Source organism: Haliotis asinina, chromosome 7, assembly GCF_037392515.1.
Source record: "Haliotis asinina isolate JCU_RB_2024 chromosome 7, JCU_Hal_asi_v2, whole genome shotgun sequence".
Taxonomy (NCBI): Eukaryota; Metazoa; Mollusca; class Gastropoda; order Lepetellida; family Haliotidae; genus Haliotis; species Haliotis asinina.
Window position 1 is genome coordinate 59039419 of NC_090286.1, and position 18714 is coordinate 59058132.

At 40.8% G+C, this 18714-nt stretch overlaps 2 protein-coding genes and 2 pseudogenes across 2 annotated transcripts in view; 3 read left to right on the top strand and 1 right to left on the bottom strand.

Annotated features, from left to right (window-relative positions):
* LOC137291278 (actin, cytoplasmic-like) overlaps window positions 1–18714 on the bottom strand; it is a 162525-nt gene that overhangs the window by 12261 nt on the left and 131550 nt on the right. The window lies entirely within an intron of this gene.
* Window positions 1–18714, top strand: part of LOC137291277 (uncharacterized) — a 41247-nt pseudogene that overhangs the window by 8804 nt on the left and 13729 nt on the right.
* On the top strand, window positions 642–6141 carry LOC137291112 (actin-2-like; annotated as a pseudogene).
* On the top strand, window positions 12891–13787 carry LOC137291283 (actin, cytoplasmic-like). Its single transcript, XM_067822582.1, has one exon. The coding sequence runs from the start codon at window positions 12906–12908 to the stop codon at window positions 13785–13787; it is 882 nt and encodes a 293-aa protein (XP_067678683.1). The 5' UTR covers window positions 12891–12905.

The window sequence follows — 18714 nt, forward strand, 5'->3', positions numbered from 1 at the left end:
TTTCTTTTTGTGCGGTACAGTTGGATTCTACAAAGTCAATAGACATGCTTGTCGTTCGTGTATGCGTGTCATAATACAACTGTCCGAATGAAGTGGCCCACTTGGAAGGTGTTCTCCTCAACCCATGTTAATAGTAAGAGGCGACTAGAGGGATCAAGTGATCAGACTCGCTTACTTGGTTGACACATGTCTGTGTATCCAAGTTGAGTAGATCGATGGTAATGCTGTTTATCTCTTGGTTGTCTGGTCAAGGTTCGATTACTTCCAGACTACTGCCATATATAGAGTTGGAATATTGCTGTATAGTGCTGAGAGCGGCGCTAAACCACAAACCAACGTTAACAGAGAGAATGTAGTGGTTCAGGGTAAATTACGCTCCCTGCACTGCAAACACCCCCTTCTATCGAACCGAAGAACCACTGAGACGAAAGCTGTCTTCTTTCTTATTTCCCCACATTTGCCCTATCCCTGAAAGACCCGTGCTGCTATCGCCACGTTCCACAACCTCATTACACTAGTGTGAAATTGCCTTATCAGGAAATTGTTGTTGGTTCCCGAAAAGTGGTGTGGATGATGTTGAGTCACTCAGTCCCAAGCCGGCGTACTAGGAAAGATCATTGCTCCTACACTATTCTCTCAGTATGTGTCGTGACGATGTTTCTCCGTTGGTTATTGACAACAATAAGGTCAGGTTCGCCGGTGATGGTGCCCCAAAAGTTGTTTTCCCCTCCATCGGGGTTCGACCCCGTCATCAGGTATTACACATAATTTTGCCAGTGTCATTCTGAAATAGAACAATTTAGCAATTGTGAAGTCAGTTAGCCAGTTTGTGAATTGATTAATTTCTGTATATTTTTTAGTCATTTATCAACAATTATGGATGAGGATAAATACTATCTTCGTCACAATGTTACATCATGTTGTGCATATACATCACTGTGGAAACATGGCTACGATACAGATTTGTGTGTGGGGGGGTGGGGGGGTGGGTGGGTGGGTGTGGGTGGAGTTGTTGCGTTCGTACAGTTAAATATTGTATAATGAACAAGAAAGTATCAATGGTGCAATATTGTTTGCCATATACATTTCTTTCTAGTGTGCGGGGCATCATCGATGAACATCGCAATAATCCGCGCAAAACTTATCTGGTCAAATACTGGGTGCTTTGGATTACTGTGACATTCATGAGAAATGACACGGGAGAAAAGAGATAATGAAAATGTTGTCTCATTTTTGTAGGGTGCGAGGGTCGGCATTGGACAGAAAGACAACTTCGCTGGTGATAAGGCTCAGTCCAACTCAGATATGCTCACCCTGAGTTACCCCATCAAGCACGGTATCGTCACCAACTGGGACGACATGGAGAACATCTGGCATCACGCTTTCTCCAAAGAGCTTCGAGTGGCTCCAGAGGAGCACCCGTTCCTTCTGACAGAGGCTCCCCTCAACCCCAAGGACATCTTCTAAAAAGATGACCCAAATCAAGATTTCATTGATGTGTGTAGCCAACCAGGCTGTTCTATCTCTGCTTGCTTCAGGTCTTGAGACAGGACTTGCTGATGACTCTGGTACTGATGTTGTTACGAGAGTTTTATCGACAAGCGGCCTTTAACGTTGTTATCTTGAGTTACCTGCCTTTGAAAATGTTTTGAAGTGTTCTCTGCTCATCATCATTAATTTGTGGTCAAAAGCATGTCAAAGTCCCCCAAGACTGGTAAAGTTATTTGCTCCATGTACAGGTTATTTCGAAATAGTAAGGGTTGTTCCTTCACAGTTGCATGTAAAACATTTACAGTAAAATCATGCCCGTATTACTACAAGGCTATGTATTATGGATGCATAGAACATAGTACAAACTACATACTTGAAACTAGTTAGAAATGTTTGTAAGTGTGCATCGAATAAGTCAATATTCAGTGGGCAGATACGCGCACGTGTCAGGTCAAATAAGTGTTAAACAGTTTGGGTAAGAAGCACTAAGAAAGGCATCAGTGTTTTTACCAGTGTTATTTCTTCCTCAAACATTTGGTGATAATAGTAAACATACATGGCTTTCAGATGTCCGTCACTTACTTTTCACAACTGGAGTGTCATATGTTTGGATGGAACAAGTTGCAGGAAAAGTACAAATGTTTAACAGCACCTGTGCACAAAGAATCTGATATATATTCTCAAGTTTGGCATGACTCTTTGTACACCCACATCTTTAAAGAATTACTCGACTTTCAAATCATTATTACAGCCTGAAATATACCTTACGGCACTAAGTGATAACACACTGATTCGTGCATTCTGTAAATTACGCATTGCGTTGCATCCGTTTAAAGTTAATCTATTGAGAAAAAACACTGTACTAATGAAAACATTCCTGTGTGCACTGTGTATGTATGTTGTGATCTACGAGTTCTCGAAGATGAGTACCATATATTATTTAAGAAATACAGTTCGTTCTACTACCATGTATAGTGTAATAAAGCACACTTTCGCCCTGAACTGTTATAGTTAAAGCACGAGGACGCTTGTGTCCGAGTGCTTTAACGATATAATAGTTCAGGGCGAAAGTGTGCTTTTTCACACTATACATGGTGGCAGAACGAACTGTATTTCTTTTCTAAGATGCCGTATTTAATCATTTCTTAGCCTAATTTCGATTAATGTATGGCAGAAAACAAACGACGGTGTCTGTGACCTAAATTAAGAATCCTCGCACAAGGCTAACTGACGCGCTGTTCGTTTGGTGTGTCAGCCTCCTACGTTAAGACAAACTTTACTAGAAAAACAAATGATGAACAGTTTGATGACGGTTTATGTTCGGGTTAAATATCTTCTCTAGATCGTTATAATTACATCTGTGGTTCTCTTAAACCATACAAGGTAATATGACCGTCCCATTTCTACTACCAACGAAAGTTTAGATCAGTACATTCAGCTGAAGCTGACTAGTCATGCGACATTCCACGATTGCATTGTGGGAATGTAAACATTGCAAACATCACCGTGTCTCTGTAAAATTTTGAGTCGAACTATGAGACATTTTATCCTTCGGAAAACATAAACATGATGTTTCCACCAGTGATGATAGCTGTGTGATGCAACTGCAAACCAAGAAACGGGATACGACGAAGCAGTTTACTGTAGGAGACTGGCGATGGCAAAGTGACATCCATCGTGACGTCGGTTACATTGTGACGTAAAGAATTTCGATTACGAGGGGGGAGACTGGAAAGGCGCATTGACGTCACCACATTGTGACGTAATGCAAAAAGTGCACATTATCGTCTGATAAAGTATTGTCGGCGCCATTGATCTTTCACCGAAGCATCTTAGAATTGTATGTAAAAGATATGCGGATCACCAAACAAAATAATTTCATAGCATCAATTTCAAAGTCTATCTGCTCTCGGTACACAAAGTACCAAAACCATAACTTCTGTTGCAATTTTCATGAAACATTTGTTTTCCTTTGCATGAAGATATACATGTAAATATGTTTTTTCCTGTGAGGTGTTACGGCTATATGGTCACAATCATTTGTAGCTTGAGTCACACGGCCAAAATACCGAATAAATAAATTGGACTGAATTGAATTGAATCAAAGTCGTTCTTCTTTTTCATCTTCACTGGAAGTTTCTCAAACACCATGTCTAGTCAGCTTGTATTGGCACGGTCTAACTAAACATTGACGTCGGGAACATCTATTACAGCTTCTGAATCCATGGTCACTGTCAAGCTGTCAAAATTAATGTAACAAAAGACGAAGCCACCGGCAATAGTCACGTTTGACGTCATGTCACGTGATTCCGCCTCTGCTCATTAACTGTCAGATGTTTCCGTAATATTGCTATTTTACAAACTTTTTGTGAAATTGTGATAACTGAAAGTGATTTTAGGATGTGGTTTTTAATACATATCAAAAAGTAGTTTTACGTTAGTATTTTCCTTTAAAGATCGGAAGAGAATCTGGAGATTTATTGACAAGAGGAGCACAGTTCGTTGCTGTAAAGCAAAGGAGCGATGATCACAGCTGAGTAAGAGATCTTGACATTGCCATTACATATTGCAAGCAGAAGGATAGTTCAATCATCTAACCCGATACACACCTGAAAGTGCTAATGGTGATTTCTCTTATGTATTTTACAGAAATGCACAGTACCATAGTGTGCTCTGCTTGCACCCAGTATTGTAATTGTGATGTCTATGATTTTAATGTTACTGTTGTATATCTCTTCTCAGGTAACATTGGTACATATTCTCATTCCACTCATCAAAACCCGGTCAAAATAAGTGCATATTATCGAAATGAATCAAACAATTATTTGTCTTCAAAAACTATCTATCTCAATGTGGGTTTCTTTTATTTGACAGAAAGCTAGTTACTATAGGACGTTCACAGCAAAGTCTTCGGACAGTTTGACAGTTTCAGACTCCATGACATATCAATAGGGGACATTGTGACCGTGTGTGTATCTAGGGCTGGCGAACTGTGTATCAGATATAACTTTCAAAAAATGTAACTGAGACAGTCTCCCTGGCAAAACGATAGTGTGAATGATTTGCGCGATACAAGGTATAAGAAGTCCCCTTAGAACCAGCAAAATATAACACTCAGAAGTCTGATATTCAATAATACGTATTCAGCAAAAAACAGCAAAATATAAAGGTACACAGTAGAGGTTTCATGTACAATACAACCGAGTCAGTTCTAAAGTAATGGGTCGCAGATATAATGCCAACTTACCGAAGTCTTGGTGTGAGAGCGAGAAAGAGTCTTAATGAATACAACACGGTCAGGCAGCGAGCGGTCAGGCAGCGGTTATGTGGGTCAAGCGTTGACGTAAGCAGTTTGATGTTACTCCAGTTAATCTTTGTGTGCCCGTGTCTCAACACTACAACCAGCCTTCACATACAGAGTCAATGGTTCTTGAACTTTCGAGCGCATACGACCGTCGCCATTAATGTAGAATTCTCTAGTAGTCTCCCGGAACTACGCACAACTAATCAAAACATTTAGTCAAGAGGAGGTGGGTGTAGTATCCCACCCTATCGGACATTCTATCGGGGACAGTCTCCTTTCACACCAGTAGCTGACTGAGGGTGTAGTATTCCTGACTGTAGGGTAGTGTAACTGGGAGTTTTTTCGTCTTGACTGATATAGACTCCCAGGTAGAACAGTCTCAGGTCACCTGTGTCGTTTCACAGTGTGTAAAGAGAATTTGAGAGTGGGGTGGATTATTTTCCAACGGACATACAGTCAAAGACACAAGTAATTTTACACACAATCTGATGAATCGGGTTGTGCAGAATCCGTCGAATACCCACCCAACTCCTCTACAGTATGCCTGGTATTGTGGATAGTGCGGTGTGCGTTACTGTACTACCGTCACGATTATAAGTTATATGCTAGCTAACAAGCAGTTGGCTCCATGTTTGCAACTACCGATGTACGTTTATACGTGTGGTGAAGAAAGGAACAAAGTAGTCCACACTGATAAGGATACCCAGCAGTGGTGCAGATGTCACTGAATAAGACAACAAAGTCAAAGGAGATGATAATTTACGGTTGTTACAGGAATACAAGAACACGGAAATCTGTACTAAACAACAAGCTGGCAATACACGAAATATTTTACAAAAGATTTGAACTGAGCATGCACCAGATAGACTGCTAAATTTCAAATATGATATTTGTTCTCTAAGTTTATGTAAAATGAGGCACTTTTGAGATCCGTGCAGTCTAAAATCTACAATTCATAAACAACTATTCTTTGATGCAAATTGATACCTCCCCAGTTATTACCTTATTACCATCTGACTTGATACAAGATACAGCTCAGCCACACTAGAACCCACATCCTTCAAATCCAAAAACACATGTATTTCTCATAGGTTCTACATTCTAATACACATGTATACGTGTCGCCAGGTTTCCGAAAGAAACATCCAACACTATCTAGATGTGCCACTCACACTGTTCCCATCTATGAGGTATATGCCTTCCCGCTCGCCACCAGGGGATTGGACCTTGGCCGCCGTGATCTCACAGATTACAAGATGATGATTCTCAGAAAAAGTGCCTATCCCTATTTCTTGACCAATGAGACGGACAATATTCGCTGTTCTTGGGGTCATAAGGGAAGATAAATGAAAAAATAACCGTTTCAATTACAACAAATGTGTTACACCAATGAGAGATGTTAGCTTGTCACTGAGTATAGATATATTACTTAGGTCAGCTCTAACGTGACAAGTAGTAGACATTCTGTCTCGATTGCTTAAACAGTGGAATGTGATACAGAAGAGTCAAAGATGCAAATACGTTGACAGATGGATCAAGATATGAAATCCTGCAAGAGGCACACATGGGTATGGAGAGGTAACAGTGACGACAATTTCGTTCAAATCACCAAAATGATTTCTATATATATCATTAATATACCTTTGGTTGTGTGACGCGTAGAATGTCACATGAATTCATTCAGTACCAATATACTGCATGAGAGTAACTGGTTCAGAAGAATGAGTGAGTGAGTGAGTTTAGTTTTACGCCGCACTCAGCAATATTCCAGGTTTATGGCGACGGTCTGTAAATAATCGAGTCTGGACCAGACTATCAAGTGATCAACAACATGAGCATCGATCTGCACAATTGGAAACCGATGACATGTGTCAACCAAGTCAGCGAGCCTGACCACACGATCCCGTTAGTCGCCTCTTACGACAAGCTGAGTCGCCTTTTATGGCAAGCATGGGTTGCTGAAGGCCTATTCTACCCCGGGACCTTCACGGGTCTCAGAAGAATGAAAACAACTGTAAACTGATGTGGAAAACTATTGGAATATGTATTTGTGATATAGCTTGTGATTAGTTCATATCACCTTAAACATAAATACAAATGTCAGTGAAAGGTTTATATCTCCATCAAATGTATTTATAGACAAGACAGGATCACATATGCCATGAAGCCAAATCTGAATGAGGTCAGGTCTGTGGTCTTGTCATTGGCTTCCATTGGTTGAACACCATTGGACAAGGAAAATGTGAAGTTTGTTCACTGGCCGCTGTTCTCCCAGTCTGGCAAGGTGGTTTACTGGAACATGTTAAATCGGTGAATTACAGGCTCAGTTTGTTTTTGGGTGCCTCATAACAGTTCGCAGTAGCAAGTAGCAGTAGTCAGTAACACGTTATCCTATATATGAGTGATATATTAAACTATTTCCGTGTGATAATGGGACTCACTTACGCCCATTAACGAAGTTTTGGGGATCAAGTGTCATCGCCGTTATATAAGCTTGAGGTTATGAAAATCCCATTAATGACACGCCCACTTATGTCTCAAAACCGTAAGGGATTTATCACTATGCGTCCTTACATATCCTGCAAATGCAGGAATCTTCAAATATTAATATGGTTCCACTGAGAGGAATAGGTTAATTTTGTATCTTCTATTATGTCATGTTAACATACGCTGGAGTTTTAAGATACACAAAATTAGGATATATATTAGCCTTAAAACTCAATACCCAAAAAGTAGAAAAAATAGTTGCAAAGCACGTGACCAACAAGCAGATTGTAGGCCCCGAACTGCAACAATGGTGCACTTTTTCAAACTTACTGCTTGTCTTCAAACATGGTTACGTTAACGTTAACTTAGATGATTCTATGTCGCCTCTGTGGATTTCGAAAAAGATATTCGATTCTGTGAACAGGTACATGTTTCTGAAGACCAAGTTCTGAAACTAGCGCCACCAATGATCTTTTCCAGAGCTGCTACATGTTTTTGTAACATTCGTGACCCATTCTTGTTATTCCGTGACAAGCCGAACAGCGACTCGTGCCCCTGTCGAAGGACTTCATATTGGCGCATGGACACAAGAACTACTCTACACAAAAACGATAACTCAATGCCCGCATGATTCCAGTGATACGTAATATGACCGAAACACTGCCTTTTTTGTTTTTCATCTATTTGTTTTACTGCCTGGTTCTCTGGGTCTGTTGCGCCTGCGCTAACGCTGACACAGGCAACCACTGCAGAATGGCGACCTTCACTGCAGAGGGACGCGCCATACATAGAAAAAACCGAGGACAGATGGTTATATGTTTTTCGTAGCATTTTCATCGATACTATGGCGAAGTGTTCGTCACCAGAACAACGGCCATCGTTACTTTCAGTGTTGGAAAACGATATTTAAACAGTTTCGAGACCCGAAAATCGTCGTTACATGGCGATATGTAAACAATGACACACCTCCTACTATCATCACCGACATGTGCTTTGTCAACTCGTTATTGCCACGAAATGTTACACATAAAACATGGATCTGAAGGACCACTCTGATTGAAAATAGTTAGCATCTTCATGCTGGTGGATTCTGATGACGAAAATATCGCCCATTGTCTCCCGTGTTTGGAATAACACTATATTACACTATTATACTATAATAACACTAAATCCAAAATTGTGCATGGCTTCAGAGTTGTGTGAGGCGTGTCTTTGTCGTGTGACGATATGGAGCTGACGTTGGACATACCGGGGATATTGTGAGGTCTCGGGATCACAGGATCAGTTTCACAATGTTGTTGTGAGAGATTCCAGCCCACACCACCATACTTTCACAACGAAACATGTCTGATACATGTACTTCCATGTGACATCTTCCATTAACACAGCAAATATGTGAGTGTGCGCGCGCGCATGTGTGTGTGTGTGTGTGTGTGTGTGTGTGTGTTTGTGTGTCAGCTAGTGAACATGTTCACCCTTTCTGCTGCAAAGTAACAGAAAACCACAGTTTGTACAGTTTCTCTCAATTCATAGAGGACGTTTTTTTCACCACAGAAATAATTAAACCCAGATGTCAAACTTCCGTTCACTGGAAAAGTTCGCAAAGAGGAAGACTTACAACACCATTAGCATTGACAAGTGTGTCTAGGCCATCAAATTATCCCAAGCTGTTGTATCCACGTTTTAACTTTAGTGACAGTTACGAAGTGATGGCGTCTTACGGCAGTCTGGAGACACCTGCCTCGCTGTTTGGTGAAAGACTGTCCACCATATGTATGTCACTGGACATCTGACCCAAACCTTTTGTGTCGTGCCGATTACAACTTGGCAGCGTTACAAAGTGTTGACACATTTTCCAACACGTTGGATATTTCTGTGGGGAGTTTATATCACACTATTTAAAATGTTAGTGATATGATTTTAACTGCTGTTTCCTCATGCTGAAATTTGTAGCTCGACCAATCTGATTTATGCGTTTCATATAGAATCCAGCCATACGGCGCAAGAAAAATATTATTCTATCACCAGATGCTATTGCAGCATTCGAAACGTTACACTTAAGTTAAGAATAACGAATCTCGATTTTTTCAATGAATCAATCTCCAAACCGGTGAAAAATGTAAAATGTCGGCATTCGATCACTGCAAATCATTGATGTTTACGAACGGGCAACATAAAATCCGTGTTAAACTGTTAGACATCTCGCTTGCAAACTGGATCCGTTTCAAAATGTAAACTACACGTGTAAACTGTATATAACTTTAGAATAGACTAAAATGATACAAACGTAAGGGGTAAGAGATGTTTTTGCTAAAAGTTGGTCTTCATATACTGTCCCGAGCGTAGATATTACGAAGCGCGTTAAATACAGGGAACACATTATAGCCACTGTTGGGAAAAATAACACTTCTTTATTGCTTGAAGGAAAATTTCGTTATAAGTGTTTATATGTTTATGCTTTTTTCACAGATTCTTATTTTATAATGTCGTTCTATGCAAAGTCAGTAACCCAGTCCCACTGTTTATTTGAAACGGCTGAATCACGGTGGAAATGTGGAAGTTTGTTTACTGTGGGAGAGTAAGGAAAGGAAAACAACAGTAACAGCTGGTTACCATAAAATGTAGTTTTGTCCTCGACGGTGACACCAACATTATAATGTGGGACCCAAACCCCAGTACCAACAACATACTGCAAAACAAGTACTTGGTCAATGTTATCAGGAAAATAATATGTTTCAAATCAAACTTTCTACCAACGCTGATGAAGGCTGATTACGAGATGACGATGCATACTGACCTTTGAAATAAACGGCCACTGCAAAGTTGAAGTGTGAGCCTTTTGTGGCATTATTCGATAGCATCCAAGTAGAGCAATTTTTAGCAGCACGACATCTCAAAAATTGTCGGGTAATACCTAGTCAGTGCGTACTCCAAACACGAAGCCTATTGAACATCTTTTAACATCAGCTCTATCATCTCCCATGAACAGAATTCCTGCTGACGTTCATAAGCAGGCATGTGTTGGCGGGTATCGATGTCACAGGTGGCCACACTCGCTGTAACTTATATGTTCCCTGACTTCTGTCTCATTATATGCCTCTTCATGTATTTCTTTATGAACTCTGGTTTGCTGATTTATGTGTAATTTTGACCCCTTGACCCTTTCTTTGAAATGAACTTTCAGTACAATTATTGGAAAATGATTACTGTTTGTAGAATAATAAAAATCTAACATATGTCTCTGATAACGGTCTTTTGGCTGATACGTGATATACAATGCAGAATACACAAATCTTTGAAAAATCGTTGATTCTGTCTTCCTAACTTTGGAACCCTGCACCGCAACACCCCTCCTGTATCGAACCATCATATCACTGAGAGGAGCCTCCTCTTCTTCCTTATTTCCCCACCCTTGCCCCATCCCCGAAAACTTGCACAGCTATTGTCACGTTCCACAAACTCAAAACATATAGGGTGATATGACCATATAAGGAATCTGTTGTTGGTCAGCGAGAAGAGCTTTCATCGGCGCTCATAAATACAGCTGTGGAGTATGCAGAGTCATTCAGTCCCCAGCCGGCGGGCACCAAGGAACGATACTTGCTCCTACACTAACCTATCAATATGTGTGATGACGATGTTGCTGCGATAGTTCTCGACAACGGTGGCGACACTGTAAAGGCCGGGTTCGCCGGTGATGATGCCCCAAGAGCTGTTGTCCCCTCCGTCGTTGGTCGTCCCCGTCATCAGGTATTACTCTTAATATTGCTAGTGTCATCTTGAACTATAACTATAACACTAACAAGATAATCAGTTACACAGTTTTCGATACGATATATTTCTATATGGTTTTGTCATCTATCAGACAAAAAGACAGATTTGTATTTTTATGTATGTAGCCCCGAGGTCAAAAGTGCATGTGTAAAATTATTTCAGTGAATTTATGCGCAACCTGTAAATGTGAAGTTGTGAGCATTACATCTAAATTACGTGTTCGCTTAAGTTGTGATTGTTTAGTCTCAGAAAGATAAACGTCTGTATTAATGCAGTACTTATATTCTGAACTGAAGTTGACACAAGTTGGTGACGTTATTTCACTATTCCTATATTGTTGATAAATGTCTGCGTGTCCCTGCTTGAATACTCCAACTGAAATATTGTGTATTGCTTACGATCTGAGCGTAACCAAAACCATGATTAAAAAGAATAGTTCTAACGGCGGAAGACCAAGTACTATCTCCAGTATCATCTATTGTTTTAAGCATTCCATTACTACTTCTTGAATATCGTGAAATTAGCTGTGTCAACAGTCTTAGCTAGAATGAAATAGCCAGACAGCTGACATTAATAACAATGGAAAAAGTCTACATGCAGATAAAATAATCTTGTTCGCAGTTCAGTACTAGTAGCCAACACATTACAAAACATGTAGAACATTGGACAGGATATTCGTGTTGATGTTAATGCTCCATATTTCAGAACAGTACATAAGAAATGATTGATATAACTTTTTGCATCAAACAGATGAAATGGTGAATCGGTTATAGTATACATCCTATATATTAAGAGGACACCAGAAAAGAACACAACACCATCTACAAGTGACATTAATGAAAGATCTCTGATATTTTTGTGAATAAATACACCTCTCCAATGATTCAACAAGTTCTTAAATATTAAAAAAGTAAAGTAAAGAGAACAAACTGCAACCGCAGTTTACTGGCATTAACACATTCTCTCACACTGGTGTACATAAGACGTTGGAGTTTACCATACATACCCGTCTGTAGTAGGACAGTTTGGATCCCCTAACGGAATGAAATGCTTTCTTAAAGTCTGAGATTAGTCTGAGATTAGTCTGAGATTAGTCTGAGATTAGAGAAGTCCCCACTTTCTTCTGCGGGTAGGACAGTAGTCGAGTATTCTTATCGATGTCCCGATTGGCACTCTGATAAAAGCTCAAAAGTGGATATCCAATCCAATATTTATGCAATTACCTGTTCTAGCGGTAAAAATTGTGTTCAGTAAATCCAATAACGCAATACCTCTATAACTGTTTGGATCATCCCTTGCATGTGACATATGCAGGGATATCAATGCGTCATTCCAGTCATGTATCAATCATTATGGATAAGGAATTGTGTTTTGTGTATTAAAGGGATGAACTCACACTGACATGATGGATCTTACTTCAAATCATGAAAAAGGTATATTGGTTTGCATCGTTATCATAATGCCACGAGTGTGTATGGAACATATCATGCAACTGTAAAGGCTCATCAATCCTCCATCGTGGTGTTCATACTGAAAGAGTGAAAATAAGTTTTCACGTCCTGCAGAAACCTACGTCTCTGTGGCATAGAAGTGTAGTGTTATCTGGTTAATCTTACACTTGATGCATGTACATAACGGTAGAATGGAATTTATTGTGAATATGCAAATGGTGGAAGCTTACAATAAATATATACGTGTCAAAAAGAACAAATCCTGTGGCCCTCTCAATTTTTCATTTCAGACTGCAGGGCTGAAGGAAATCTACGTTGGTGGTGAGGCTCAGTCCAAAAAGGATATTCTCACTCTTAATCACCCTATTCAGCACGGTATAGTCACCAACTGGGATGACATGGAGAACATCTGGCATCACGCCTTCTACTACGAGCTGTGTGTGGCTCCTGAGGCGCACCCCCTTCTTCTGACAGAGGCTCCCCTCAACCCCAAGGCCAACCGTGAAAAGATGGTCCAGATCATGTTTGAGACTTTCAACTCTCCAGCTATGTATGTGGCCAACCAAGCAGGTCTGTCTCTGTTGGCCTCTGGTCGTACAACAGGTATTGTTTTGTATTCTGATGATGGTGTCACCCACACTGTCCCTGTCTACGAAGGTAACGCCCTTCCCCATGCTATTCTCAAACTGGACCTTGCTGGCCGTGATCTCACTGATTACCTGACGAAGATCCTGACTGAACGTGGCTACTCTTTCACCACCACAGCCGATCGAGAAATCGTAAGAGATATCAAGGAGAAACTGTGCTATGTAGCACTTGATTATGAACAGGAAATGCAAACTGCTGCCTCTTCCTCTTTACTGGAGAGCAGCTACAAGCTTCCCGACGGTCAGGTCATCACCATTGGTTACGAGAGGTTCCGTTGTCCAGAAGCCCTCTTCCAGCCATCCCTCGTGGGTATGGACACTGCCGGAATCCATGATACAATATCCAACTCCATCATGAAGTGTGATGTTGATATCCGTAAAGACTTATATGCCAACACTCTTCTCTTCGGAGGTAACACCATGTTCTCAGGTATGGCTGATAGAATAAAGAAGGAAATCGCAGACGTTGCTCCACCATCAACGAAGATCAATGTCATCGCTCCTCCAGAGAGAAAATACTCCGTGTGGATCGGTGGCTCCATTCTTGCACCTCGTTTGACCTCCCAGCAGAAGTGGATCAGCAAGCAGGAGTACGATGAGTCCGGTCCATCCATTGTTCACAGAAAGTGTTAGGGACAGTCCAAACAGACACTGCATTAAAACGGTGACAGAAATGGTTTCATTGGTTCTCCATAATGCTTTGAGCTTTTCCATATTTTCTCAAAGGGTGTCCTTCTCAGAGGGCATCGATAATGTTCTTTGTGTCTTTAACACAAATGGATCTATTGTGTGGTTAGTTTGAAAAAGAGTAAAGAGCAAGATGTCCTTTTCACTGTAGCAGGCCTGACGTAACCCTGTTGGCTGTATTTGAACAATCGATAATAATACTGCGTAATTATAAAGTTTTTATTATACATATGTATCAGTAGTATCGGTAATGGTGGTTTGGGGCCACACTCAATATAAGCCATATAATTATTAATAAGTCGAGCCTAGACCCCCTTTTTCACAAACTCTGAAAAAGCAGACACTACCCGTCTTCCTTCACATAATGGGGGTTTGTTCACATAAGGTCTAAAACACTCTTTCAATATATGGTGGTGGCTCAATTGTTTAAATGTGCACTATCCTCACATGATCGATAAAGTCTGCGCCGGCTGAGCACAATGCACATGATCGATAGAGTGCACACAGGCCGGGCACAATGACATACAATTACAATTTCACATATAGTATGACCACACTGTAACATGTCTACAGTATATAAGTTTCCTGTTGGATCGGATACACAAAACTGAGTTATATTTCGACAAAATCCACCTATAGGTGTCGGTTCTAGGGGTGGACATACACGTTATTGACAGCAGGTGACATGTCCTTGGTAACCGCATCACATGCCAGTGAACACAGTCTTGGTTCAACTGAAGACTATATACAATGTAGACTCTCACTCTGGTGTCATTCCAGAATAAAACCTTATTTACAATATCACCAATATAAGCCTCTGTGTTTCTTTTGAATAAGAATATTTTGTGCATGCGCGTGCGCGTTCCCATCTTCCCCTGTGGTCTTAATAACCGACATGGTGTAGCGAATCTGCAACAGTTAAGCTGCCGGACAGGAGAGGTACTTGCTATACAATAAACTGTCTGGCACCCGAGGTTTGTATTTAATAATATGTCCTTAGTTTGAAAGAATAAACCTCCAGTGCCGGTACATTCATGCAGTCACTTTAATGAAAGTTTACACAGTTTGAACGATTGACATTTCAAGTGTGACAATGTGACAATGAATCAATGAATTTCTGATTTTATGCCACTACATGACTGGGTCATGGCTTTTCCCATGCTTGGATCAAAGTATGTGGTTTTATGAATCAGACATAGTTTTGTCTGTCAGACATGGCCCAAAACAAACTACCACTCTCGATCTTTTGCAGAAGTTTATTCAGTATGAAAGCCACAGTACCATGTACATTCCCTAACAAACAATGAATACATACAACGTGGCGGTGGAATGAAAGTTCTTTAGATGAAGGGTACACTATCATAATAATGAGGAATAATAGATAAAACTCCTCTAAAATTGTCCTCGATATCTCCAGGATATACGTTCAGTTAAGTTTCCACCGTACCCTGGATGGATCTATGGCTCGGCACAAGAATTTTATTACTTTCCTTGCTGACTCAGCATTCTCACTGCAGCCAATCAGCTAAGCTGTCGTTACAACCGAGCTTGCCAGTCTCAAGAGATAGCAACTGCAGCTGCAATGGTTTGTTAGCAGTGCGACTCAGATTTTGAGGAAATTATGCAGCAAATTGACAGGTCCGAAAATTAAAAATATATCCAGGAACTCCTTCTACCTCTTTCAGAGAACCTCTGAATGTGACCAAGTTTGTTCGTAGTCATAGGCCATGTAGCACAGCGTCTCTTTAATGTCCCTGGCGACGTCAAAGTTGACATCGTTCCCTTTTTCGATGAGCAATTTTAACAGGTAATACGTTAGATCTCGCCCCGATTCCCGAATCCAGAACAATACCCGTCTTACGACCAGATGAAGTCAGAATCAAAACAGCCTGGGCTGCCAGAGACATAGCGGGAGTGTTGAAGGTCTCGAACATGATCTGGGTCATCTTTTCACGGTTGGCCTTGGGGCCAGTCAGAATGACGGGATGCTCTTCTGGATCCACACGAAGCTCGTTGTAGAAGGTGTGATGTCAGATCTTCTCCATGTCGTCCCATTTGGTGACGATGCCGTGCTCCATAGGGTACAGAGTGAGGATACATCTATTGGTCATCGGTCTCACTGATGTAGCTCTTTCTGCCCCTTTCTATAACACCCTGTATGTGAGAATGTCAACACTGTGATCCACACACATATCCGTACACACAGACACTGTGTATGTGATACACACACACATACGCACACACACTCAATACAATTATTCCATGGTTACTATGTATAGACAGTTGTATCCTCCTTAGGTAGGAAGCCACATAAAAATGTGTCTGTAAACAGCAGCCACAAAAGACCAAGTATTAGCGTGTTCAACTCGTCAGTTCTATGGTTTACAATTGTCAGACAGTCTAATCCCTTCCCTTGATTTAAACCGGAAGAGAAAATAGTCGCAACATGCTACGAAAATAGGACAAAAAGCCTTACTTACGTAGTATTTCGACTGTGAGCCAAGGGGGATAACTTTTACCTTTCACGTCCGGTATATCAGGCTGCACCATTAGTTGTCTAGATTTCTCAACTTTTGAAGTACTTACAAGCATGCTCTTTCTATGAAGCGCAATTGAACTTGTACTCAGATGGTATCATTTTACGGCATCGGAGTCATAAGTCGGTGGAACAATAAATCCAGCGTTGTGTATTTACTTAGATGTTGGCCAGTGGATGGAGTTTTGGGTGGGACAGACAATGAACGAGCAGAAAGTGTAAACTTGTCTGTATAATGACGGTGTGAAACAATTACCAAACAAACGTTGGAAAAAAGCACATAAAAGAAAATAACTTGATGAAAACCAAAAGAAACTGTTGGCTTCAGAGCTGTCGCCATGATTTGCCCACAATGGTCGGGAAGACAAACAACGGCTTGACGGCAAACCCTGTCTTGCTTGTGCTCGAACCGTTGTCATTGACAATAGGGTTAGATAGTTCATCCACCTTCCTAAAAAGGCAAAACACAACTAATCACAACTTAACACAAACAAACGTGTCCTAGTTCTCCTAACATGTTCCAGTAACTATTCCGTAACTCCCTTAACGTACTGTACTAACTGCATAAACATCCTGAACCAGCCTTAAATATTCTGCACGGAATCCCTTAACATCTTGCACAGATTCCCTTAACATCTTGCACAGATTCCCTTAACATCTTGCACAGATTCCCTTAACATCTTGCACTGATTTCATTAACACCTAGCACAACTCCGTTAACATCTTGCACTGACTCTATTTACGTCTTGTACAGACTCCCTTAAAAACGAATAAACTCACACTTTGTGTACTCTTTTAACCATTACATATGAAAGACTCGTGGTTAGTCTTAAGCGGAACGCCAAATTCATTCTTTGAAAAAGTGTGGTTAATTAATACCGAGTGATTAGATGTTGCCAGAAAGTCGAATGTTTCACACTCGCCCGGCAACGAAACCACAGACAGGTTATGTAACTCTGTCGCCAGAGCCAGAGGGAATGTGAGGAAGGATTTTTAATAAGTCGTTTCGTTGCTCCCAGGTGTCAGTTGAGGGTGTCACCAAGCGCAAATTTCCACCGGACCCCACGATTTGTGCAAAATATGTTGTTTGTGAGCGCGAAGCGAGCGGTGTGGGAGCCTGTACGTATTAAATCGGATGGTTTGACACCTACCTCGCTTCAAAGATAGAAGTTCCTATTGTTTTTGTTTTTTAGTAAATGACAGAACGAATTGTGCATGACACGACTTGTAACATAACGATTTCTCACTCGGGAGCGAGGTTGTGGTCGAAGTGACAATGATGAACATATTTTACCAGCAGTAACAAGTAGTTTAGATTAGACTACCAATTGTCCGACTTTCATTTTTGTGGAAGTCACGGTGGCTGAGCGGGCTAGGCGGCTGACTTTGTGTGCTGGCGATTAGGTGCCTGACTCTGAGGGTGCGGGTTCGAATCCCGGATGGGACTCAACCGAAAAAAAGTACTAGAATTTGTACTTTACTAAGAAAGTGAAATCCCAAATATGACATATGTTGCATTTGACCACTTTCTAAATGGCATCGTGTAATCACATTTTCACAGAAAATGTATCAAGGTGTAAAACAAGGTGTATCTCGGAAAATAAACAAAGCAGGTGACAAGATTAAATGGCAGTACATTGTGAAAACGAAAAGCTTTCATTTTTCTAAACAGTTGTCACGATTGCAGGTTTAAACAAACCTATAAACAAGATAAACTATCACCGGAAATGTACATGTATACCGTTACCTCTCTTTACAGAACTGCTGAATGCTCTGTGAGATTAAACTTTAGGCATACTCCATGGTTTGATGTGCAATGGGGGTGAAACAAGGATGTTTACTTTCACCTTTTTTTTAATCTCTACATAAATGATCTTTTAACCCCGATTAATGATTAATCAATCGGCGTTGTCATAAACGACAAGACTGTTGGAGTGCTGGCGACTTGGTTTTACTTGCTGAGTCGGAAAGCTATTTCAACTTACTGATAGACTGTCTCAACAGCTGGTGTGGAACCAACTCGATGACTGTCAACAAGGGGAAATCCAAGATCATCATTTTAGGCCTGTATCGACAACTCGGACACATACTACTTTTACCTGCGGAGAAGATGTTTTAGAGATCACTGACTTTTATAATTACCTTGGAGCACCTTGACTACAATCGAATTGCAAAAACAGCGGCCAGGCCAGCTAGCAGAGCTCTAGGATTGCTCATTTCTAAGTACATGGTTGTAGGAGGCATGGACTTGGACACTTTTCTAGTTACACGACTGAGTGGTATGGTCAGTCATTGCATTCAGCGCCGCTATATGGGGAACCTACAATATGTCCTACA